Source organism: Notothenia rossii, assembly GCF_949606895.1.
Source record: "Notothenia rossii genome assembly, chromosome: 9".
Lineage (NCBI taxonomy): Eukaryota > Metazoa > Chordata > Actinopteri > Perciformes > Nototheniidae > Notothenia > Notothenia rossii.
In genome coordinates this window covers 80210711-80236530 of record NC_136907.1, presented here as the reverse complement: position 1 = coordinate 80236530, position 25820 = coordinate 80210711, and the positions used below count along the sequence as shown (strand labels likewise).

General features: G+C 39.4%; 1 protein-coding gene across 3 annotated transcripts; it reads right to left on the bottom strand.

The window, feature by feature from the left end:
* Nucleotides 1–349: 349 nt before the first annotated feature.
* tmem71 (transmembrane protein 71) lies at nucleotides 350–25820 on the bottom strand. 3 transcript variants are annotated; one of them, XM_079649012.1, is made up of 11 exons: nucleotides 25647–25820; nucleotides 13140–13233; nucleotides 11706–11767; nucleotides 9936–9978; nucleotides 8783–8989; nucleotides 6814–7073; nucleotides 5330–5515; nucleotides 4907–4973; nucleotides 4152–4213; nucleotides 3786–3835; nucleotides 350–3696 (listed from the first exon to the last, which is right to left on the bottom strand). In XM_079649012.1, the coding sequence occupies exons 3-11, from the start codon at nucleotides 11734–11736 to the stop codon at nucleotides 3673–3675; spliced, it is 930 nt and encodes a 309-aa protein (XP_079505138.1). In that variant the 5' UTR covers nucleotides 11737–11767; nucleotides 13140–13233; nucleotides 25647–25820; the 3' UTR covers nucleotides 350–3672. The 3 variants fall into 3 exon arrangements, with proteins under 3 accessions (XP_079505138.1, XP_079505139.1, XP_079505140.1); XM_079649013.1 differs by lacking the exon at nucleotides 25647–25820 and adding an exon at nucleotides 13879–14176; XM_079649014.1 differs by lacking the exons at nucleotides 350–3696; nucleotides 3786–3835; nucleotides 4152–4213 and adding an exon at nucleotides 4221–4693.

Genomic DNA, 25820 nt, shown 5'->3' with positions numbered 1-25820 from the left:
TAAAGTAGAGACACTACATCCTGATATACACCTGAACATCAGCAGGAGAGGACTCTTTAAAGTAGAGACACTACATACTGATATACACCTGAACATCAGCAGGAGAGGACTCTTTAAAGTAAAGACATACTGATATACACCTGAACATCAGCAGGAGAGGACTCTTTAAAAAGGTAATTTTTACCATCATTCTGTGAAAAATATGATTGAAATGGTTAGTTTACCAATTTGACTTCAGGTGAAGGTTAACTGTGTTAGTCCTATTTTGGAATCAGCAAACATTTTACATACAATTATTTAGACAAATTAAATATGTCTTTATGAACAAATAAAAGGACCACAATGGAAATCTGTCTTTACGCTGTATGTATTTATTTGTAACAGGATTAAATGGATGGTAAACATCATTTAAATTCACATAAAATAGAACATTTCCAGCTTAACTGGTAAATACGACATTTTGCAAAATACTGTGAAAATGAGACCTTTAAACGCAGCGCCATCAACAGGCCGACAAGGGCCACTACTACTCATAGAAATCAAGAGTACATTTTGAGTATTTACTGATTTTAATGCAGTAAAAACACAAGGAAGGCATATTGGTAGCAAATTCATCAATGCCTTTATTTTAATGTAATATCTTGCGCCTCGTTTAAAGTTGTTTTTACAGTTTTCTGACTTGTATAACATTCAAACAATGAAATAAAACAGATATAAGTGCCTTCACAAGCAGAATATAACATTTCCATCTTTTGGAAAAAAGTGCAGTCAATGGAAAGAAACATTGATATATGTATTTATAACACAATGAGCAAGAGATGTCACACATCAGAGCTTATCTTAAGGTTTGATTCATCCAGAATGAGTTTCTGTCACAGAAAGGCTTTTGCAGTAAATTCAATATTTGACACCACATCGTAAAAGTCTATTATATAAAAAACACATTTAACATTGGTCATTTAAAGCTGCGTCAAAATGCTTCCAACCACCAGAGGGAAGCTGAGCGAGCATCGCATATTACATTATTTTCGAGCGATTTTTGTCCATATGATGAATTTAAGTCCAATTTTCGCTCATTTTTATCTCGTGTTTGGGCTCCACCACGCCCTAAAACCACTTCCAGCTCATATTATCAACAATGAACCCCCCAAAAGGTAGCTTAACATATACTTTAAGCAGCAGGGGGTCGTTACACAGTGCATTCCAATAACAAATATTCATAATTGCAGCTTTAAAATGCCAAACAACGCAGAGCAGTATCACAAATATCACTAATAAAGATTGATTTTTGTTCATTTGATTTACCCACTCGTCGTATTTCTACACATTTGGCACTTTGCGTTAATAAAACACACATTATTCTAGATTTACACTGAATAAAAAGACCATTAAACAACCAGTCACACCAGCATTATCAAATGTCCTAAATATGAATACCTTTGTGTAACAGAACGTAAAATGCAACGATATTAACAATCCAGTAACTCCTATTTGACTTGGCGGGATTATCAGACTGTTAAAAAACTAAATATCAAATGTTTTCTCTTCCATTCAAAGACATTTAAACATTTAGATTCTTCAAAACACAAACTCTTGGCATACTTTGAGGTCCAAACATGATTTAAAATTGAATAAAAATAAGCTTTGTAAAGTTGAAACCTTATAAAGCTACCGTACTTTGTTTCCCTTTACATTTAATAGCCACACTTCTTTTCCCGATGAACACACCTATTCTTGTTTTCCTCCAGAGCGAGACCACGTGATTATTTTTAAATGTATTCAACATGGCCAGCGGTGGAATGTACATTTACTCAACTGCTGTACTTCAGTATGATTTGAGGTACTTTACTTGAGTATTTTCATCTTCATCCCAACTATTATTTTTTAATTTACAACATATTTTTTGTTTTGAGATCTTAAAACTGTCCCTAGACCCCACCGTGCAGGATAAATCAAACAGTCATCTTTATTTTAACACTGTTTAATGTTTTTAGCAGCAATGTAGCTTTAAAGGGGCCCTACTCTGCTTTTTGGGGCTCCTTCCCACCTCTCAGTGTGTCCTGTAGGTTTTAGTGCATGTAAACGGTCTGCAAAGGTGAAAATCCCTGTGTTCCCTATCGAACAAAATCCTCCATTTTACCTGTTTGTTTACTTCCGGAACAAAGTGACATCACTATGGAATACTTGCACTCCTATTGGCTCTCCAACACATTGTACGTAATAGGTTAAGGGGCGGGACATCTCTAAGCTGGTTGACCAATGACAACAGAGAGTCACAGTAGAGGCACTAAATACTACTATGAGCAGAATATGGCCTCTCTAAATCTTCCCTGTAATAGTTTCTGTCTGCACTGCTGGCTGATATTCAAAGGCACTTATCAGCAGAAGAGTTTCACACCAAAACTTGATTATTTCATATTTAAAATACAAAAATTCATGAGGTCTTTTACGGTACGTCCACACGGTTCCGTCGTGTTGAAGCTTGCCGGTGGGCGTGTCTGGTGCGCGACCAACAACCAATCACATTAATCTCCCGCCCCGGACACACAAGCACACGGTTTGATGGGCTAATGCTTGGACTGGCATATTATTTGATTGGCTGGCGCTTCCGTCGAAGCTTCAAAAGTTGAACTTTCGAAGCGAGAAACGGAGGCAAAGCGAAACAACGGAACCACAATGCAGTTCGGCAAAGCGTGACGTCACCCCATTCAAAGTGAATGGGAAGCGTCTCCGTTGAAGCACGCGACGGAACCGTGTGGACGTGCCGTAACTGTTAAAGCTGCACAAATAAGTGGATTTATTTAATCCTCTGACGTTTTCAATCAAGTTTACTTTAGATTAGTTTTAACAATCAGTATGAATGATTCTGTAGATGTAAACAAACTAAACATATCTTTATCATGCTGCATTTTTTTTACTTTTTAAAAATATTGCAGCAAACCACTTTCTTTGTTAGACATTTTTCTAGGAAATCAGAAATTCAAAATGGAATCTGAGCTTTGATGTAAAAGGACCAACAAGAATTTTATTTTTTTCAATATATTTTGTTCTTGATTTTGGAATAAAACTATCAAAAAGCACTTTTTTTTCCAGGTAGATTTTCAGATGTGCGTTTTTAGTTTTCTTTAATAAAAAATATTTTGAAAAGAAGTGAGGCTTCACCTGAATTCGTTCACTTTGGACAGCTCAAAAAAGCCAAGTTCACCTGTCATCAATGATAGATACACTTACAGTATTTCAAAAATACATCAGGTATGTTTTTATATATTGAATATATATTTTAAAGCTAAACTACAATAACTTGTGTCACCTTGTGAATGAGCTCCTTCAGATTTATAGCAACAAACACGTCGTCTGATTCGTCTTTTAAACTCATTTCCTGTTTAATATAAACTTTAAAAAAGCCATCAGGAAAAATCGTACCAAATGTCCCGCTCGTTTTGCATTCGATCCAAAGGTTGAATGTATTTTAAGTTTAGCCCTTTTTCTTGACACTTCTTTCAAGTTTCTACATTCAAAACGTTTTCATTATCAGTCAGAGCTTCAGCGTGTTTGCTGTGAAATGTTTTCCGGAGCTCACGGTCACTTTAAGCGAACATGCAGACGGTGAAATGTTAAATATGTTTCTACACCTTTCTACCAGTGTCACATCGCAGAGGAACGGACGCTGCTTTACTCGTTTCTTGATGTGATGTCCTGAAAAACAGAATTCAATTATAATTCGTTGTTATTTCCACGCGGACAGTCGACATAATTAAAGAAAATATATTTAATTTCAGACTCACCTCTGTCTTCGCCCTCCTCCACTCGCCCAGCGGACCCGATTTTGTCAAGACTGAAACAAAAACAATATTTGAACACATAGTTTGTAACGTGAAAATACTCTGATACAGGTACCATATTATTTAAAGGTCACCTATTATGCTTTATACACTTGGTGTTTCAGCCAATCAGAGACAGGCTCTGTATATATCTGAGACCTGTGATATATTGATGAGAAAGAGGATCATAGGGGACCTTTAAAAACAAAGGTATAACCAGGGAATTGTAGATAAAGTATTAAAGGTATCAAAACGTTCCAGTCAGATTGAATGTTTTGTTCAACCCTAAATTAAGTCTCATTTACGTGCAAAATATGTTAAACAACTTACGCATAAATGATGTGATCATCACGAACACAGTAGACGTGACGGTGGCGCTCCACAAAAGACACCTGCAGGGAGACAAGAGTAAAAAAAAACATGAAACACATTTTATTGTTGAACCAAAAAACCGCCCATTGTAACGGATTTCAAGACTAATGTCACACAAGTGCTGTCTTTTTCAAGATTTCTGCATATATATTTAAAGGGGACCTATCATGCTATATTATAATAATATAGTGTAGGACCATACCTATGTAAGGCATATTTATACTTTTTATTTTTCAAAATACCAAACAGATCATGCATTTTAGCCATTCCTCATTTTGCTCAATGTAACACTGTCTTTGCATCATGGGCTGATTCTGTGAGAACAGCACCATCTACAGGCCTGGCATATGTACTACAGCGTCTCCAGCGCTTTCCAACGGCAATGTCCGTGGCTGTCTCCTCCTGATTGGTGGAGTTGGCCCAATAGCCGTAGCGCTACTTCTGTGACGTCATAGAAGTGTTCAAATCTGGATCAGTCTGTATCAGATCCGTTGCAGCCCCTTTTTTAGAGATTTGGGTATGGAGGGAAAGAGAGAGGGTTCTGTTTTCTGACACTTGGTGAGTTCCCTGGAACACCGGGGACACATATTCATGTAGAAAAGACGTACACAAGTGCATTTTGCATGATAGGTCCCCTTTAAATAAATAAGTATGTATTTGCACAGATTTGCATTTGAAAATATAAAAAATGATGTTGAGAAGTAGAGATTTACCCCGAGTATAGAGCGGTGAAGAAGAAGAGGGTGAAGATGAAAAGGAGGAGGGCCTTCATCGTTAAACCTGAAACACAAACAGACAAAAACATTAATGATGAAATTAAACATTCGATTTTTTGTAATTTCTAATAATATTTGAAATAACAGAACAAAACTCTCTCTATCCTAAAAAAATTTTTTTAATCGTATCGAAATAAATGGTTTTAAAGTAATATAACAGGTTGAAAGGCAAGGCAGGTTTATTTATAAAACGCATTACAACTCAAGGAATTTTATTAAAACACATTAAAACATTCAGATAAAGTGCAACAGAAACACAAAATGACATTTAACCACATTTAAAAAGCCAAGAAAATAAAAAAATAGCAACAAATACTTTTGGGTATTGGCACTCTGGTTATTTAGAAGTGTTTCAGTTACCTGTGGGCTCAGGTGAGGCCGGACAGCAGCTATTAGTGCAGAAGGGTGAAGGAGGCGGGACTTCAGAGAGGCCGCCCAGTGATTGGGTAAACTTTGATTGACAGATCTCAGAGCAAATCTCCTCTTGGATGAGAATCTTAGGGGGCGGGGCCACTTTGTAAGGAGGGGGCGGGATCTCAGTGTGGTCTGAAAGACAGAGAAAAAAGTATAAATATATTTTAAGTGCAGGTCAGTGTAGCAAACTGTAAGAAAGACAAATTAGGAGGTTAAAGTATCCAGTATAGGCTATAGTGGTGCCCGTCACCACTGATAAGCTAAAGGTGGCTAATGTTTGGCTATAAAGGAACTACAGCACGGTCACATGACTTCACGTCACCGCCGCTAAGCTAAAGGAGGCTAATGTTGGGCTATAAAGGAACTACAGCACGGTCACATGACTTCACGTCACCACCGCTAAGCTAAAGGTGGCTAATGTTTGGCTATAAAGGAACTACAGCACGGTCACATGACTTCACGTCACCGCCGCTAAGCTAAAGGAGGCTAATGTTGGGCTATAAAGGAACTACAGCACGGTCACATGACTTCACGTCACCGCCGCTAAGCTAAAGGAGGCTAATGTTGGGCTATAAAGGAACTACAGCACGGTCACATGACTTCACGTCACCACCGCTAAGCTAAAGGTGGCTAATGTTTGGCTATAAAGGAACTACAGCACGGTCACATGACTTCACGTCACCGCCGCTAAGCTAAAGGAGGCTAATGTTGGGCTATAAAGGAACTACAGCACGGTCACATGACTTCACGTCACCACCGCTAAGCTAAAGGAGGCTAATGTTGGGCTATAAAGGAACTACAACACGGTCACATGACTTCACGTCACCAACGCTAAGCTAAAGGAGGCTAATGTTGGGCTATAAAGGAACTTCAGCACGGTCACATGACTTCACGTCACCACCGCTAAGCTAAAGGAGGCTAATGTTGGGCTATAAAGGAACTACAGCACGGTCACATGACTTCACGTCACCACTGCTAAGCTAAAGCAGGCTAATGTTGGGCTATAAAGGAACTACAGCACGGTCACATGACTTCACGTCACCACTGCTAAGCTAAAGCAGGCTAATGTTGGGCTATAAAGGAACTACAGCACGGTCACATGACTTCACGTCACCACCGCTAAGCTAAAGGAGGCTAATGTTGGGCTATAAAGGAACTTCAGCACGGTCACATGACTTCACGTCACCACCACTAAGCTAAAGTCGGCTAATGTTGGTAACCATTGACCTCCAGACAGGAAGTTATACATTTCAAACTAAAATAGATGAAGTTCAGAAAATAATACCGAACATTTTGTGCTAATTAAAATGGATATCTGGTCAAAGCAGAGTTTGTGTTGCATAGAAAAAGATGGATGTTACATCGTGGAGACTTTAATCTTTAATTTGTGAGAACCTTTCAATCTCAGCAGTGAATCCTGGATCTGTTACCGTAGCTGAAGCTGCGGCTGTCCTCCAGCTCGGTGCTGTTCAACCACGTCTTCTCGTCCCGGCTGCTCCGGGCCTGGTCCAGATCCAGATCTAGATCCAGGTCCATATCCAGGTCCAGGTCTTGTTCCTGGTTCTGGTTCTGTGCGGTACCAAAGACGCCTCTGAAGACCTTCTCGTCCAGCCATGACTGATAGCTCTCCGTCACGTCGCTCAGCAGGCGAGCCAGAGAGCCTCGAGGACGCCGCCGCCGCCGGAAAACCCTGAGAGAAGAAGAAGAAGAAGAAGAAGTGAACTCGAGCACCAATGATCAGCAGAGAGGGCAAAAGTACACACATCCTTTACTCCAGTAGAAGTACACACATCCTTTACTCAAGTATAAGTACACACATCCTTTACTCCAGTAGAAGTACACACATCCTTTACTCCAGTAGAAGCACACTCATCCTTTACTCAAGTAGAAGTACACACATCCTTTATTCAAGTAGAAGTACACACATCCTTTACTCAAGTAGAAGTACACACATCCTTTACTCAAGTATAAGTACACACATCCTTTACTCCAGTAGAAGTACACACATCCTTTACTCCAGTAGAAGCACACTCATCCTTTACTCAAGTAGAAGTACACACATCCTTTATTCAAGTAGAAGTACACACATCCTTTACTCAAGTAGAAGTACACACATCCTTTACTCAAGTAGAAGTACACACATCCTTTACTCAAGTAGAAGTACGCACATCCTTTACTCAAGTAGAAGTACACACATCCTTTACTCCAGTAGAAGTACACACATCCTTTACTCCAGTAGAAGTACACACATCCTTTACTCAAGTAGAAGTACACACATCCTTTACTCAAGTAGAAGTACACACATCCTTTACTCAAGTAGAATTACACACATCCTTTACTCAAGTAGAAGTACACACATCCTTTACTCCAGTAGAAGTACACACATCCTTTACTCAAGTAGAAGTACACACATCCTTTACTCAAGTAGAAGTACGCACATCCTTTACTCAAGTAGAAGTACACACATCCTTTACTCCAGTAGAAGTACACACATCCTTTACTCCAGTAGAAGTACACACATCCTTTACTCAAGTAGAAGTACACACATCCTTTACTCAAGTAGAAGTACACACATCCTTTACTCAAGTAGAATTACACACATCCTTTACTCAAGTAGAAGTACACACATCCTTTACTCCAGTAGAAGTACACACATCCTTTACTCCAGTAGAAGTACACACATCCTTTCCTCAAGTAGAAGTACAGATACTTGTGTTTAAAAATACTCTGGTAAAAGTAGAAGTACTGACTAAACTTCTTTACTCAAGTAAAAGTAAAGAACTTTGAAATGTACTTCAGTAAAAAGTACCCATAACTAGCAGCTGCTTTAAAGATGGTGTAGCTCATCAGAATGACCTAACTGAAGTATTTCAAGGTCTGGCTGCTGAGCATGAGCTCATTCTTGGAAAGACCCTTCATGTTGTTTCAACACTTTGCTTCCCTGACATCACTTCCTTCAGACTAGTGGAATGAAAACACCTAAAACCCACATCCAGGAGGTTATTTTCCTCACTGTCTGTTTGTGTCTGCAGATTTCTCCTCAATGTAACCAACTGTAAGCATTACATCGTGTCTCATTTGCATATGTAATCATCACATTGTGTTAAATGGGTTTGTGTGCATGTAAAGGTCTGTTTCTCTGAGTTGCTCTGCATGGACAGTCTCGCACTAATGTACATTTCTCAAAGTTATTGCCGTGACTGTTATTTTGCATATATTGATTGTTGTGTATTTATTTATGTCTTAATGTGTGCATATAGGATATACATGTTTGTATACATATTTGTATATATCTTTGTTATTGTATTCTGGATTGTGGGAAACGTTATTTCGATCTCTCTGTCTGTAAACACAAACTGAAAGATTGACAGTGAAGTTGACTTTGAGTTTCTGTCCCACCTGACGAGGTTCTCCTTGTAGGAGACGCTGGTCTTGCAGGGAGTCAGAGAGACGTTCCCCTTCTCGTCCCAGGAGAAGCTGTCCTCCGTCACGCTGTAGTACCCGTTGGTGAGGAGGCGAGGCGAGCGGCGGCAGGAGCTCGGGTCGCCGTCCAGAGACGAGTAACAAACGTACGAGGAGTCGGGAGAGAGCAGAGACACGTCCAGGCTGAGGAGACATTAAAGAGAGACCGTTAATCATCTCGTTTCCAGCTTAGTGAATATTGAGTAACCCAACGTTTTATGTTAGAAATGTAGAGTAGGGTCCCCAGCACATAGAAACTGCCGGATGCTAACCTGCACATGTAGCATAAGAAGCTTTAATTAGAATGAATGAGCGTTATAACCTATGCAGACAAAAACTACAGACGCGTCCAGGCTGAGCACGTTCAAAGAGAGTCCATTAGTGTCAGCTATAAAATACATTCAGCTGCACTTTGATCCAAAGCCACGTACAAAAAGTGTTTGAGATTCAAACTAAGGACAACAAGAACAGTGCTGACTTATTTACTTCAACAAGCAACACCATACTAAGTGCTGGTGCATAAGTGAAACTCTTAAGTGCTACCTTTTGAGCAAATGGTTGTTTACCATGGGAAACACAGGAGAAACCATAGTTCTGTATATATGTTAGACTTTGGATTATTCGAACCCAGAGTGATAAACTGAACGAAACAACGTTCTCACATTGGATAATAGTTCCCTGGGTGAAAGGGGCTTTCTGGCTTTTCCTCGGCGGCAGTTTTATTACGAGTTAAAATGTATGTTTTATTTTGCTGCTACATTACACTGTATAATCAGGGTAATAATCGGACACTGGATATTGTGTTGGAGTTCAAAATATGTCACGAGTGTTAATCTAAATAATAATTATATTAAATATTATAAATCATTCTCGATTTATTTTTGTGTTTTTATGTTTTTGGTTCGGTTCCCATATCAAAACGTCTCAATGCTGGGTAGAGAAAAACTTTATTTTCTGACTTGAACCTGGAAGAAGTTGCTGTGCTTCATTAGTTGTTTTAGCTAAATAGCCTTTAAACACATATTTATATATTTAATACTTAAAATAAATGAATACACGCTACATGTTAGAGAAGCAGATCTTTTTTTACCTCTGACAGGAGCGACCCCGTAGCCTTCGTTTAATCGGTGAACCTGGAAAACAGAAAAGATAGATTTACACACCGCTGCACACACACTGGTGCAACGTGTGTGTGAGAGAGAGAGAGAGAGAGAGAGAGAGAGAGCGAGAGCGAGAGAGAGAGAGAGAGAGAATGTGTGTGTGTGTGTGTGTGTGTGTGTGTGTGTGTGTGTGTGTGTGTGTGTGTGTGTGTGTTCTTTCTAAATAAAGACGTCTTGTCTTCTATCAGTTTGCGTTCCTGAGGGCCGACACCTCTTGAGTAAATTCTCCCTGGTGATAAACCTCTGCAGGAATGTGACTAAGAGGTCTCTGCTGTCTTCAAAATAATTCATAAAACCAAACGACAGCAAAGACACAAACAGAGGAGGGAGTACGACACAAATGCACGACTTCAGGTTAATGTGTACAGGTAGTGTAACAGCGTTTATACGCAATGTCTTTTTAAGAAGAGGATTTTTGCTGAACAACAGGAGCCATCGGCCCTCAGGACCATCACAGCATTTCTCCGCCAGAATGTCCTCACAGCTGTTTTCAAAGCAAGGTTCCTCACAAGTATAGCAAAACAATGTGTGTGTGTAATACAATAATAATGTAATATAATATATTATAACTAGGGCTGTCAAACGATTACAAATTTTAATCAGATTAATCACCATTCGAACTGCGTCCAAAATATGCCATTTCTTTATGTATATTGTTGTGGCAATGGAAAGATAAATGAAAGAAGGCGGATATATCCATTTAACATACAGTATGTATGTTTATTATAACATTGTTCTGTGTGTCAAAATGAAAGACAGCCCACACACCCATCAATCATCAGACCGTGGGGTCTTATTTCTTATTGTATCGATGTATATAGAGATGTACTACAGCAAAAGTATTCTCCGTCGGGACTTCCTACAACAACGCCACGCCGTTATCTTGATTCTGATTGGCCAGAAGACATTATCAAAGATGTTCTATTGAGAAGACGATCACTACGTGACAAAAGTTTTCAAAACCGTTTCTAGTCTTCGGTATTTCCAGACAAGCGGCTACTGAAATCAATCTGACTAACTGCTGTCTGTGTGATTTACTGCGCGAGTTGGCGGACTTTATTTTGCTTACTTTAACATCATTTTTCATGGTGGGGCTAAGGTGGGGCTAAGCCATTTATTGGTATGGCTGTAGCCTACCCCAGCGCTGCCACTGGTGGGATGTATGGGGCGGGCCATTCTGCACATGTGTTAAATGCGTTTTTAACGCAATTAATTCAAAGATTAATTACCGCCGTTAACGCGATAATTTTGAGAGCATTAATTATAATGTAATACAGTAAGCTAATCTTGTTAGACAGCATTAAGGGACATTCACAACAGCAAATGTTTGGAGTTATATATCAATTTTCTTTTTGGTAAGGTTTTTTTTCTGCCTCTTTACCGAGTTGATAACATAATAGATAGTTAGTTAGTTAGTTAGTTAGTTAGTTAGTTAGTTAGTTAGTTAGTTAGTTAGTGTGTGTGTGTGTGTACATATTGTTGTGTTGCTGCACCTTCATTTAATCTACGGGGATCACTAAAGGTTTCTATATTATCCTATCTTAAGTGAGGAATAACCAAAAGGTCCTCACAGAACGAGTTGTTTTCCAAATTGTGGTCCTCACAAGTACAGCAAAACAATATGTGTGTGTGTGTGTGTGTGTGTGTGTGTGTGTGTGTGTGTGTGTGTGTGTGTGTGTGTGTGTGTGTGTGTGACATACTTGTCACAGCTCCAGAGAAGAACAGAGACATGTTTGTCTGCAGCCGAGCGTCTTTTGTGGATCTGTGAAAGAAACCAGAAACACAAAACCGGGTCAAAAAACTAAACTAAAAACAATAATAATGTTTTAGTCCGTCTCTAAACACTCCCTATCGTCTCGACTCTGTCTGTGGTTCATACTGGGAACACACATCTCTAAAAACACAAATATAGGGTTTTATTTTTATACCAAAGTCTCAGTTATTTCAATAAGCAGCCGAAGAAATCATAAACCCGACACCGGCTGAGAGAAAAGAGCATCCATTTCTTTCTTACAGTCAAAAAATAACAAATAAACAAAGATGGAGTCCGTCTCTAAACACTCCCTAACGTCTGGACTCTGTCTCTGTTCTTTGAAAGCACAGAAAGACTCTCAGTTAGCTCACATTCTACGTTTTAACAACAAACAAGAGGAACGTTTGTTAGGGACTATTTTCAGTGGCGGAGGAATCCACACTTTGTGCTCTGAGTGTGTCAGCAGGACGGTGTGAGTGTGTGTGTGTGTGTGTGTGTGTGTGTGTGTGTGTGTGTGTGTGTGTGTGTGTGTGTGTGTGTGTGTGTGTGTGTGTGTGTGTGTGTGTGTATGTATGTATGTGTGTGTGTGTGTGTGTGTGTGTGTGTCTGACTGAGATAACAACAGTGTGTGTGTGTGTTCATGATAATAGAAGAACATGTCATTGGAGGCACCAATGTGCCTCACTAGTTGTGTTTATATTTAGGTACATGTAAATGGACTGTGTTCTTATAAAAGTTAAGAACATGAGTTAAGTGTCTGCGACGTCTGAATTCATCCCATTTATCAAATACAACATCTTTCCACAGGGACAAAAACAAATCTAAATCACCTTAAAATATGTGGAAGGAAGTTTAGCTTGGGTTTTGAATTGTTGTTCATGAAAATTGACATATTTTCAGAGCAGATATTTGAGACTTTAAGACTCCTTGAGGCCCTGCAGACCAAGTGCTTCAAAATAAAAGCATACATTGTGCGGCCATGTTGACTATGGACGTGTGTATGTGAATGCAAACACGCCTATCTCTGTTGGGTTTATCAGAACCAGGTTTATTGCCATGCAGGTGTATCCACCCAGTACAGGCACTTAGCTTTGGTGTTTAGTGATGTCAACAGAGTGTACGGAAACAAGAGGAGGAGCAAGGGAAGAACAATATTAAAACTAAGTTCAGTGAGATGACGAAGTTCAGTTTATTAGATTTTAAGAAAGACATTAGAGCAGGTTTTTAGACGATACAAGGTGCTTCCTTCCTCCTTGTTTTTAACTTCTTAAAGTCTCCAGAGCCTCCGATCAGCGGTCAGAGCACAGAGGGAGTAACGGACACAAGCCTCTGAGATCATAAGTGTGAGGTTTTATAAACACACACGGCAGGAGGGCTTTACCTTCAGGCGTCCAGCACAAACACCGTCTGCTTTCCTTCAGTGTTTCCGTGTTTTCTGTTGATCTTCTCTCACATCCTGCAGCGGCAACAGGAGCCTGAGAAGTGTGCAGAAGAAGAAGAAGAAGAAGAAAAACAGACCAGCGGTTAGCGGTGAGGTCATGTTTCCTGTTAACCCCCGAGCTGCCGGAGGAGTCTAACATGCAGATCTGTGCGACTGCATGAGGATCCAGGTGTTAGTCAGACCCAAACGTGGGAAATACATTAAAAGATTAAGAAGTGTAGACTCTACCAACTTCAATATGTTCAGATCCTGCAACAGGTTCGTAGATGTTGAGTTAATTAAAGAAGCCCTATTCTGCTTTCTATTGTCATGTATGTGTTTCAAAGAGGACCGCGCATACAAATACATTCATCTCAGAAAAGAGAGGAGATGAATGATGCCAGATGAATATCTCATTCCCACCTGCAGTCCTAGGCACAACAATCAGCAAACACTGCATCATCTCAGTATCACACAAACCATTATAAAACATAGTTGAAGTAGTCCTGTGGTGTTGCCTCTCCTAAGAGTGTCATATAGGTTTTAGTGCATGTAAATGGTCTCCAAAGGCTAAAATCCCTCTGTTCCCTTCAGAGGGAGTTTTTATTGTATATGTGGATCACAGATGAAGGACAGTGGTTCAATGTGTATTGTGTACAATAACGATAATAAGGACACACACTATCTTACTCTCACGTACTTTACTTGTAATGTTCCACAAGATACAAAGCAACATCCTAGCCATGCTAACTTGAGAACTGACGCTCATGCCTGGTAGGGCTGTACCCGATATCCGAATATCCGAATACTCGTTCGTTGCAGTACTATTCGGGTTTCAATTTCGTTATTCGGATTTTCCTTTTTTGAATGTATTGAAATCTCCAATATCAACGTAAGAGCTTGTGCCTCTTCGGGGGGTGCTAACACGTACCCATAAAAGTTATCGTTTACTTTCTCCGTCTTTATATGTAGATATGACTTTTTTCTCTGTTAATCTCCGTCACGTTGTTTCCATAGCAACAACAACTTCCTGTCAACAGCGCTACCTCTCCTTCAAAAATAAAAGCATGTCCATAAAAAATAGGAAGCCAAGCCAAATTACACTTAAGAGATACTGCAACGAAAGTAACAAACACAATGCGATATCCTTTTCAATTTCAAAGAGCACAAATTGGGTTGTTAACAAATAACTATAAAACAACAATACTGTAGAATAACAAAATGAATGCCGTGAATAAAACCGAAATATACGCGTTGAAGTGGTTCGCGAAGTGTTTTCCTCAAATACTTCTTCCTTCTTTTAGTCAGTAAAAACAAATCTGACACCATTCTGTTGAACGAGAGATAAAAGAAGTGGGTCAGCGACTGCAAACAGAGACCATCTGTTACTGTGTGTGTGTGTGTGTGTGTGTGTGTGTGTGTGTGTGTGTGTGTGTTGAAGGATTATTTGAATTATTTGAAGGATTAAAGTAACGTGTTATGGCAGGAAAATTCAATCTGGTATATTCATTTTAATGTCACCTTATATAGACTATGTGTTAAACTTGTGATTTCTGCATTGAGTGACTTCTGCCTAGCAGATACCAAGAAGAGGCCCCTAGGGTCTCTCTGTTAATTATCAATAGTCCTTGCAATTAACAGGGGAAGTCCCAGATACATTTTCAGATATAAGGCAGTTAAAGTCTTGTAGAATTAATGTTTATCTCCTACACATCCTGCAGGCCTGGAGACTTGGGTCACCCAGCAGTAAACAAGATAAACGTCCTTTTGAGCTTATCAATAAAATGTATTCATTCCTAGTAAGCTGACTTTGGGGTGAAGGGAAGTTCAGGGAAGCCATTAAGCCACAAGAACAATTAAACTTCTGTTAATCAACCAAAACTCATGACTTTTGGAGGGCTACAAACATCGTGGAGAAATTAGCTTAAACATGTTTTATTACTCTATGGGAAATGGAAGCAGCATGTCAAATGATCAGGGAAATCTACTTGTTTTAAATATATGTGTGTGGTTGATTGCTTTGTATTAATAATAGCAGTATGTGTAAAGGAAGCTGGAAATATACAATGTGAAACCTTTTATTTGAAGTAAAGATGTGAACAATAGCTCAAACAAATGGAAGGGCTATAGGACTAATAAGGGTGTTCTCCATAGGTAAGCCTGTGTGAAGTTTGACTATTTGAAAAGCATCTCTAATACTGCTTAAGAGTATAGGTAATGTGTTCCTCGTTGTTATTGATATGAAAGTAATTAACATGTATTACGTATATTTAGCCAACTATAACAACTATATCTTAAAACATACTTTTAACTTGTGTGTGGTAACCTGAAGGGGGGAAGATGGACTCAGGGACCAAGGGCCATAAAGGAGATGTGTGTGTGCTGGCTACAAGCTGCTGTGTTGCACTGATTGGGTGCGACAGGCCATGTGTTGATCTCTGCCAATAAGATGACCTCTGGGGGAATGCACGTACACACCTCCTCCTGTGTTTTAGTATGAAAGCCTGTGTTTTCCTTTGGTTCGCGCTCTTGTTTTTCACCAGCCGTTCCTGAGACCTGTCTGAAAAGGGGGTAGAACCTGAGCCCGGAGTACTCTGCAGAGTGCTTCGTGATTTCTTTGTATTTGTGTTTTGTATTGTTACCTTGTATCATTAAAGCCGGATTATTGTTTCACTTGCATTCTGGTGTTTCTTAATCCCTTCCTTTTTCCCGAATTCACCTAGCTTGTCAAACGACACGCGGAGACGAGGTTGGTTTGCAACATCCTCCAAATCTCCAACAAATGGTGAACCCGACGTTTCTGAGTGGGGTGTTTTCGGGGAAGAGACCACCAGCGGCAAGCGGACGGAATAGTCCAGGGCTAAACATCTCGGCCTCTTCTGACAACTACAAACAGAGCTCTGTACAATAGGCTACCAGGTGAGCAAACACGATTTAATTCGAAACCTGTGATTTGACCATATTCCAAATTTTAGGGTTGTCAGACGAAGTTTACAGTGTTTTTTTATAGTAACAATGCAAATGCGTGTTTTAGTTGTTAAAACCGAATATTGAGTTTCGGCAGGCCAGAAGGGTATTAAAGTCCCTGGCTTGGAAGTGGAGGTATAAGAGTCCCCACAGTTAAAATCGGATATCAAGTTCCGACAGGCCAGAAGGGTATTAAAGTCCCTGGCTTGGAAGTGGTGGTGTTGAGTCCCCACAGTTAGACTGTCTAAGAGTAGTCAGTTGGTTGTATTAAGTCTCCATATAAGACTGACCCAAAATAACGAATCCACAGCTCGACGGGGCTGGAGATGAGTTATTTGTTATAAGTAATCCAAAGGAGAGTAACGCAAACTTCAGAAAGTCATTCTGAAGTGACCGGGCCTCACTATATCCTTTGGTGTGTTGTGAATATTTACTGGTAACAAGGACAGTAAGTCAGATCAATAGATATGAAGTCTGTGAATATTTACTGGTAACAAGGACAGTAAGTCAGATCAATAGATATGAAGTCTGTGAATATTTAATGGTAACAGAAACAGCCTAAGTCAGATGAATAGATACGAAGTCAGAAATATTGAATAAAAGGATAGCAGAAGTGTTCATTGTTGAAAGAAGCCCCCCTTTTCCAAAGGAGAGGCTGAGAGCTACAGCAGGGGAGAGAGACGGGGGTGTCAGTATTTGTCTGTGAAAGTTCCCCCCACCCTTTTTCCTCTCGAGAGCAGCAGCAGCAGCCCGGAGTGTGTCTGCTTGCTTTTTTCTCTAGTGATCTGAAGTTGGAGTGAAATACATAGAAAATGAACAGATCAGGGTGTGATTTGAAGTGGTAGATATATTGAAATAAATAAGAAACAATGATTTGCTGCTATTTAAATATAGTCTTTGACAACTGATTGATACCGTTGCATTGCGTTGTGAATTTCATGGTATTTGTCATTAACAAAGGATTGTACTTAATTATATTCCAAGGGGAAAATTATATTAAATACAGGAACAAAAGAGTAGAAAGTAAAGAGAAGATTTTTGTGAGTTCGTCAGAGGGAATCTGTTAATGTTTAAGCATGACAGAGGTCCTGCAAGAGGTTTTACTCCAGCCATCTCACACGGTTACACAAAGGGGTGATTTATGAGAAACTTGTGGTCAGGAGAAATGAGATGTTTTGGAGAGTAGACAGAAAGAGAGAGAAAAGTAAGGTTGTTTCTAAAATATAGAGAGTAAAAGTTATATAAAGTTAACTACTATTCGGGAGAATGTCATATTGTTGAATGAGTAACCTAAAATAAGTGAAGATGGTGAAATAGTTTGATTAAGGATACAACCGGTAACAACTGATTAAATACACAGTGATGGTGTACATGAACATTGAGAGTAGATTAAGTTGTTTTGTTCTTCATGCTTTTCACCAGAAGTCATTTGAATTGTTATTATTTTTAAGTAGTGTTGTTTTGGGTTATATTTCTAGACTATAATGTACCCACATGCATGTGGTTTCTTTGTCCCAGTTCATTTTAAAGTCAGCCGCCTCATGGCTAAATCTATTTGACCCCATGAGGTCAAGAGTCATTCTGTTAGACCACCATCTTGTGAAAGACAAATCATTGTTCTTTTGTCACATTTTGAATTAGAAAAGAGTTCATTTTGCTAGATCAATTTATCTATAAATGTTGTAGTGGGAGTTTTGTGTTTGCTAACATTTTTAGGAACGACAACACTAGGAGATGAGTAAACTCAAGAATCCGTGGAGTGTAAATACATTAAGAAAAACACATTTTTATACTCTAACTTTTTGCACATCATAGACAAGGTATTTAGACAATATAAATAAATATTCACCAAAAGTAATAAGTATAATGGAAAGTAGACATGGGCCTACACTTGAGTCAAATTATATTACTGTGATCTGATCAGTGTGCTCTGCAGGTTTACTATTGTTCTAAGTAACAGTGGGATTTAAAATATTGGAGAAAGTATGGAGATGTTCTTTCGTAGTGTGTGAAATATGTAATGCTTGAAACAGGTATTTCAATTTATGGAAGAAAATGGTTTCCTGAAAGACTCAGGTTGGGTAGATATGTAGCAATGGATGAAACAATTTATAGAGGGAGTTTTTGTAATATCATTAGTAGACATTAATGGTGTTGTTTAGATGGCATTTAGCAACTAAGACATATAGTATGATTAGAAAGAGACAGAGTGGAAAGGGTTGGATTGATTCAATCTCAGTGTGCTAGATTTCTTATGGATAATGCGTCCCGGGACCTGGACTCCCCCTCTGAGTTAGAAAGGCTACGACCCCGTCCCTCCAAGCAGACAAAAGACCCAACCCAGAAGGAGGCTCCTCCTTCTCCATCAAACAGACAGAGAACCGGAGCTGAACCGTCTCCGCCTGAGGCATCCAGTACCAAACCGCTTGCTGACATACAGAAATACTCTCATCAGTCCCTCAGACAGGGCATGAAGCTGAGCCACGAGATTTGGCACAGGAGCAGAGTGGGGGACATGAGAGCAGAATCCGCCCTCCATGAAGCAGCAGAGAGGCTGTAAAGGGGAGATGAAATGCTAAGCAGTGCAAAGAACAGTGGCATGATGTGGGCTGCAGATGTGACTGGGCCAAAGGCTGCCTAAAACAGTTACAGCGGATGGATTCAAGAGCTGATGGACTGAAGAGAAGACAGAATCAGAGGAGTTGGCATAGTCGATTTGAAGTGAGGAGGTCGGGGTCACGGCTTGAGACAACCAGGGGAGGAGAAAAGGAGAACGGGAATGAGTGAGTTTACACATAAACACACTTATTCACAAAACGCGCATAGAAGACACCACATTTAAAGAACTTGAATTGACTTGATAAATAAGTAAAGATAAAAAGAGGTATTAACCATGAATTAATCGATTGGTAAATTCAAAATAGCAGTAAAGAGGAAACTATTAATGTAAAATGAGAAAATCATCCTAAAAACACACTGAGGGTTAAAGGGGGAGACATGAGGGAAATATGCACTACACTTTAAGCAGGGGGTGTTTTGGAGTAGCACAATGTAGAACCATATTCTTCAATCTTTCCATCATATTAATAAATTATTCTTCAAGAGATTTTTATTCATGTGTGAATAAAGCAGTGATTTCATTTGTTACAATATTGATTTCACCATTGTGGCATAGTTATTACCATAGGAGGGCTTTAGGATGGAAACTGTTTTTAATCCTTGATAGAGTAAAGGGTGATGGTTGCATGTTCGGACACCCAAGGTTCCACACACTGCTAAAGAGTTTAACATTGTTTTTAAGTAGACCGGAATTGAAGATAAATGAGTATAATGAGCTATGAAATGCAGAGCTACACAGATCTTAGTAATGTTTTGACTTAAGATAATAGTTATGTACACAAGTTTCTGAATTAGATTTCTTAGACATTTTAGTACTACTTAGGTGTAAATAAATTGCAGTAGTAGTAGTACTATTATGAAGTGAGTTTTGTACCAAGTTGCAGGAAATGTGGGAAGCAGCCGTCCCGATGACAAGTTAGAGATATCTGACTTAAAGTGGTAATCGTGAATTGATAAATGATGGCGCTCCATATATGACTGATTTTTGTAGACAAAGGATACTGGCCTATGCTGAAATATCAAAGTCTCTGCAGAGCACGACACATGGCCAATGAAACTGAGACCAAATGACCTTTGACCCTGACTGACAGTGTGACTTGAGAAAAGCACTATCAATGACTGACTCTGGGGCTGACCAAACTTGACTTTACAACCTGACAGTGTGGGTGTGAATGAATTTCTGCATGTGATCAGTGTAACTGCATGATTCTAAAACAATAACTAACCGAGCATGTCTTTGGACTAATACATTATTTTGGAGCTCCATGGGAAACACAGGTTTCCTACAATTCCACGCATTTGGAAAAATGCACATGTGACCCGTTTCTAATTCCCACAGGAGTTGGCGGTTTGCAAACGTAAAACTCAAACTAAAATCTAAAGATTCTGTTTCTTTTAGGACTGCCAGCTGGAAATGAACACTTATTTTCCCTGGAGTGTTTACTGTGAAAGATGATGGATATACTTTTGTGAATGATGTTTGGTATTTTCTTATAACCACTGGTTACCTGAAGGTTTTCTTCCCATACAGGATTTTATTACACATGTTTACATGTGTAAAAAGGGGGAGTGCGGGATATTTTCATTTAGGGACTGGAAGAAACCTGCCGCCCCAACTCAGATGTTCAATCTGACCATTGATTGACAGTTTTAGATTTAACCTGCTCCATATCTGGGGATAAGATAATGTTTGATTAATGTTGACATGTTTCTAATATTGATTGAGTTATAACAGGTAACACAGATGCAGAATCAGTGGCCAAGGGGCTACTGAGAGAGGTCATTCCAGAATGAGAATGAGAAGGTGAACTGTGATAATGAAAACAATTTTGTAATATTTCAACAGGTATTAAAGTAACTGAGGTTTGAAATGTAGAAAGAACATATTACAGCTAAGTTAAAACATAGTAATGTAATGAGATAGAATTTAATTTAGACAACATCTTGTAACTAGCCTGGTAAAGAAGTAAAAGCCATAGACTGTTTAGATCATTATGGGGATGTACATTTAATTTAAATTCATAATAGAAAGACATTTGATGACAGTATGTTGAATTTCTGTATTCATTTTTCAGCTTGATAATATCCAAGCAGTGACAGGTAGAAGCAGTCTCGCCTGGAAATTATTCACTTTGTCAGTATCATGATTTTAGTTGTTTTTAATCCATAACATTAGTGTGTTTCTTTACCAGAAACATTAGCAGTTCATATTATATTTAGATTTTAAATGGGATCTCAAGGATTTCATTTATAATAACACAGATGCTTGTCAGGAATTCAGAGCTATTGAGATATTTAGTTCACCTGAAGATGTTGGGGTTTATTTTGTTGACACAGGCCAAGTATTAGAATTCTGAAGCGGCCTACCAGCGGTGGGTCAAACACCTGAGGGCCCAGAAGCACTGAGCGTAGACTGGAGGGGTGGGTATCAGATTTCTCCACACAGGTTGCTGACGCCAAAAGGGGGACCCGAGGAGCAGGAGGCCGACACAGCGGAGTTCGTCTGGCTGAAGGTCGTCAGGCCTACGTGACTCAACCCCAGGTTCTCCGGCCTCTACAGAGTGACCCAGAGGACATCTCATGCCGTCCGCCGAGGAGCAAAGGGGGACATCTGGTACTACTGGAGCCAGTGTGCGGCGAGGAACACTCCGGCTAGGACCTTGGAGGACATCAGGACGGACCTGGCTATCATCAACGCGGACATCCCTACAGCAGACGACTTGGAAGCAGGCATCAGCGGACTGGAGGAGAAGGACCTCGCGGACATCCCTACAGTAGACGACTTGGAAGGAGGCGTCAGCGGGCTGGGGGACTTCTCGAGGCAGCAGAGGAGTCTACTTCTCTCTGATCAGATTAATCAGTTCCACCTTTGAAGGAAAGGCCACATCTCCCCCTCCCTATCAGCTGCCCTTGTTGGCGTATTCTGCTGAGGGGGGGGGGCCTGATGATTCAACAACACGCAAGGATGCTGCTTTCTGGCACTCAGGCTCTCACTGATAGTTTCTTCACTGTCATTGGAGGTTGTTTTCTGTTCTCAAAGGTTTAATGAAGGGGGACAGACACAGTATTAAAGAAGGACAGTAGTTTTGTTTCAAATGTCTTATGTGTGTTGGTCTCGTTAATTCGAGACCAAAAAGGGGGAATTGAAGGATTATTTGAATTATTTGAAGGATTAAAGTAACGTGTTATGGCAGGAAAATTCAATCTGGTATATTCATTTTAATGTCACCTTATATAGACTATGTGTTAAACTTGTGATTTCTGCATTGAGTGACTTCTGCCTAGCAGATACCAAGAAGAGGCCCCTAGGGTCTCTCTGTTAATTATCAATAGTCCTTGCAATTAACAGGGGAAGTCCCAGATACATTTTCAGATATAAGGCAGTTAAAGTCTTGTAGAATTAATGTTTATCTCCTACACATCCTGCAGGCCTGGAGACTTGGGTCACCCAGCAGTAAACAAGATAAACGTCCTTTTGAGCTTATCAATAAAATGTATTCATTCCTAGTAAGCTGACTTTGGGGTGAAGGGAAGTTCAGGGAAGCCATTAAGCCACAAGAACAATTAAACTTCTGTTAATCAACCAAAACTCATGACTTTTGGAGGGCTACAAACATCGTGGAGAAATTAGCTTAAACATGTTTTATTACTCTATGGGAAATGGAAGCAGCATGTCAAATGATCAGGGAAATCTACTTGTTTTAAATATATGTGTGTGGTTGATTGCTTTGTATTAATAATAGCAGTATGTGTAAAGGAAGCTGGAAATATACAATGTGAAACCTTTTATTTGAAGTAAAGATGTGAACAATAGCTCAAACAAATGGAAGGGCTATAGGACTAATAAGGGTGTTCTCCATAGGTAAGCCTGTGTGAAGTTTGACTATTTGAAAAGCATCTCTAATACTGCTTAAGAGTATAGGTAATGTGTTCCTCGTTGTTATTGATATGAAAGTAATTAACATGTATTACGTATATTTAGCCAACTATAACAACTATATCTTAAAACATACTTTTAACTTGTGTGTGGTAACCTGAAGGGGGGAAGATGGACTCAGGGACCAAGGGCCATAAAGGAGATGTGTGTGTGCTGGCTACAAGCTGCTGTGTTGCACTGATTGGGTGCGACAGGCCATGTGTTGATCTCTGCCAATAAGATGACCTCTGGGGGAATGCACGTACACACCTCCTCCTGTGTTTTAGTATGAAAGCCTGTGTTTTCCTTTGGTTCGCGCTCTTGTTTTTCACCAGCCGTTCCTGAGACCTGTCTGAAAAGGGGGTAGAACCTGAGCCCGGAGTACTCTGCAGAGTGCTTCGTGATTTCTTTGTATTTGTGTTTTGTATTGTTACCTTGTATCATTAAAGCCGGATTATTGTTTCACTTGCATTCTGGTGTTTCTTAATCCCTTCCTTTTTCCCGAATTCACCTAGCTTGTCAAACGACACGCGGAGACGAGGTTGGTTTGCAACATCCTCCAAATCTCCAACAGTGTGTGTGTGTGTGTGTGTGTGTGTGTGTGTGTGTGTGTGTGTGTGTGCGTGTGTGTGTGTGCGTGTGTGTGTGTGCGCGTGCGGGTGTGTGTCCTTTTTTTGAACTGAGGAATGCTCTTCGTGGTTTGAACGTTAACGGTCACTGAGTGTTGCACCAGAACAACTCTTTACTCGACAGTTTGTGTGTTTCCGGACACTGGAGAGTAAAAATAACAATCATAACTCCGGATGATTCAGTCTGTAGGGGAGAGTCTTTTTCTGTAGTCATGACCGTCAGAAATGTGAATGCCTTGTTGCTTTTGACTTTTTATGTATTATTATGTATTTCTTTTGTTTCCAATTATTATTATTATCCAAGGTGAAATGAATATATATATATATATATATATATATATATATATATATATATATATATATATATATATATATATATATATATATATATATATATATATATATATATATATATATATATATATATATATATATATATATATATATATATATATATAAAAGGGCGACTGTGGCTGTGAGGGAGTGTGGTCGTCTTTCAACCAGAAGGTTGTGGGTTCGATCCCAGCCCATGCAGTCAACATGTCGATGTATCCTTGGGCAAGATACTTAACCCTGAGTTGCTCCCGATGGCCAACGGTGTGTGAATGTGTGTGAATGTTAGGTCCTAGAGTAAGGTACACTGCTCTGTATGAATGGGTGTGAATGGGTGAATGACATGTAGTATGTAAAGCGCTTTGAGGGGTCTTAAAGACTGGATAAAGCGCTATATAAGTACAGTCCATTTACCATTTACCATATGTTATATTATCTACATGCATGACCTTCAGAGACTGTGAGGTCCACCGTAGACGGACCACTTTTGGACAAAATGTCCTCTCCATTAAAGACAGCTCTTTGTGGAACAGCCTCCCAGCTGAGATACGGGATTGTCCCACTCTCAATAGTTTTAAAGGACAACTCAAAGAATGGTTGAGAAACAAACAGACGTGCAATCACCGCTAAATGCATTTTAACTCAGGGGTATCTCCTCTTGCCCTTTAACACAGGGGTATCTCCTCTTGCCCTTTAACACAGGGGTATCTCCTCTTGCCCTTTATATGTGGTAGCTGCTCCATTGTACTGCCATGTGGTAAATGCTTGTGTATACTGCTCTTGCTCTTTCTGCAAATCATGTATTTGTTTTTGCTATGTTTATAAATGTCATGTTCTTAAATGTTTTTATTTTAAAATCCGGCATATTTACGCTTGACGCATTCTTTTGTTTTAAGTGTTCATTAATGTCCCTGCCAAAAAAAACTATTAAATGAAATGAAACAAAATCAAGATTATTATTATAAAAAGTGGGAAAAAATGTCCATTTAGTGAGGGTCATTTAATTAATTTTTATAGATTTTAAAATCACAAATGAACTTAATATTCCAAACGTGAGAAGGAATTATTCATATATAGTTTTGTGTATATTTATATATTATTATTTTCCTGTTCCCTTCAGGGCTTTATAACGGGATTACATTTATCGAATCCCCCTACTCAGATGTGTCTCGTTGGACTCTCCCTCCCCCCCAAACCCCAACCCCAAACCCCTTCCCAGAATGCCTTGCAGCAGCCTGGAGCTGATGATGTTGGAGGAAAACGCGTCACAGGAAACACACACACACACACACACACACACACACACACACACACACACACACACACACACACACACACACAATAATACTTGTCACTCTTGTAATGGTGAATGTTGTGTAATGTCAATATTAAATAATTATCAGATTATATTTGCAGCTTTAAAAAATAAATAATAATAGCACTAACAAGGCCATAAAAAAGGAACTAAGTAAGGATACAAGGAAGGACTTTAAGAAGGATATAATAAGGACTCAAAACAAACTTAGGGGGGGAGAGAAGGATATAAAGGACTTAAAGAAGGAGATGAAGAAGGACACTTGAGTCGAGGATTATGAACCTTTATTGACTTGAGGGACGCGGACGATATCTAGAAATATGTATTCTTATATGAATAAAAAACAGCTTAAAAATAAGTGGAAACTTGTATTTCTCATTACGAAAGTCACTTTAAAAAATAACTCAAAAGATGTTTGTTTTTGTATCATGAAGCCAAATTAGTCCAGTTACTTAAACCTGTCATAAAACCTTTTAATATTTACATGTTGACTTCAGCAGATAATAAGAAAAGAATAACATGCATTCCTCAAATTAAACAAGGGAGTAACTCAGAAAAATACCTGAAATATAATCAAATCAAATTAAATAATGTAGCATTGAGACCCGAAGCCCCACATGTATATGTGTTTCTACATGTTCTCCTCAGAAGTGTAGAAACCACACAAAGAAATAACGGGCTGGACTCACCGTCTGTTTTCCTGCACCGGAAGTGGAGAAGAAAACCCTTTCCTCTCCCTGGCAGAACGCGTTTAATCCTCTTCTTATTTTTCCTGGGTTTGAAGACTTTTTAAATCCCAAATTGTCGTTGAATCAGAAAAACCTGAAGAGAGACTCGCAGCTGTTTCTGAGCCTCGCCCACAT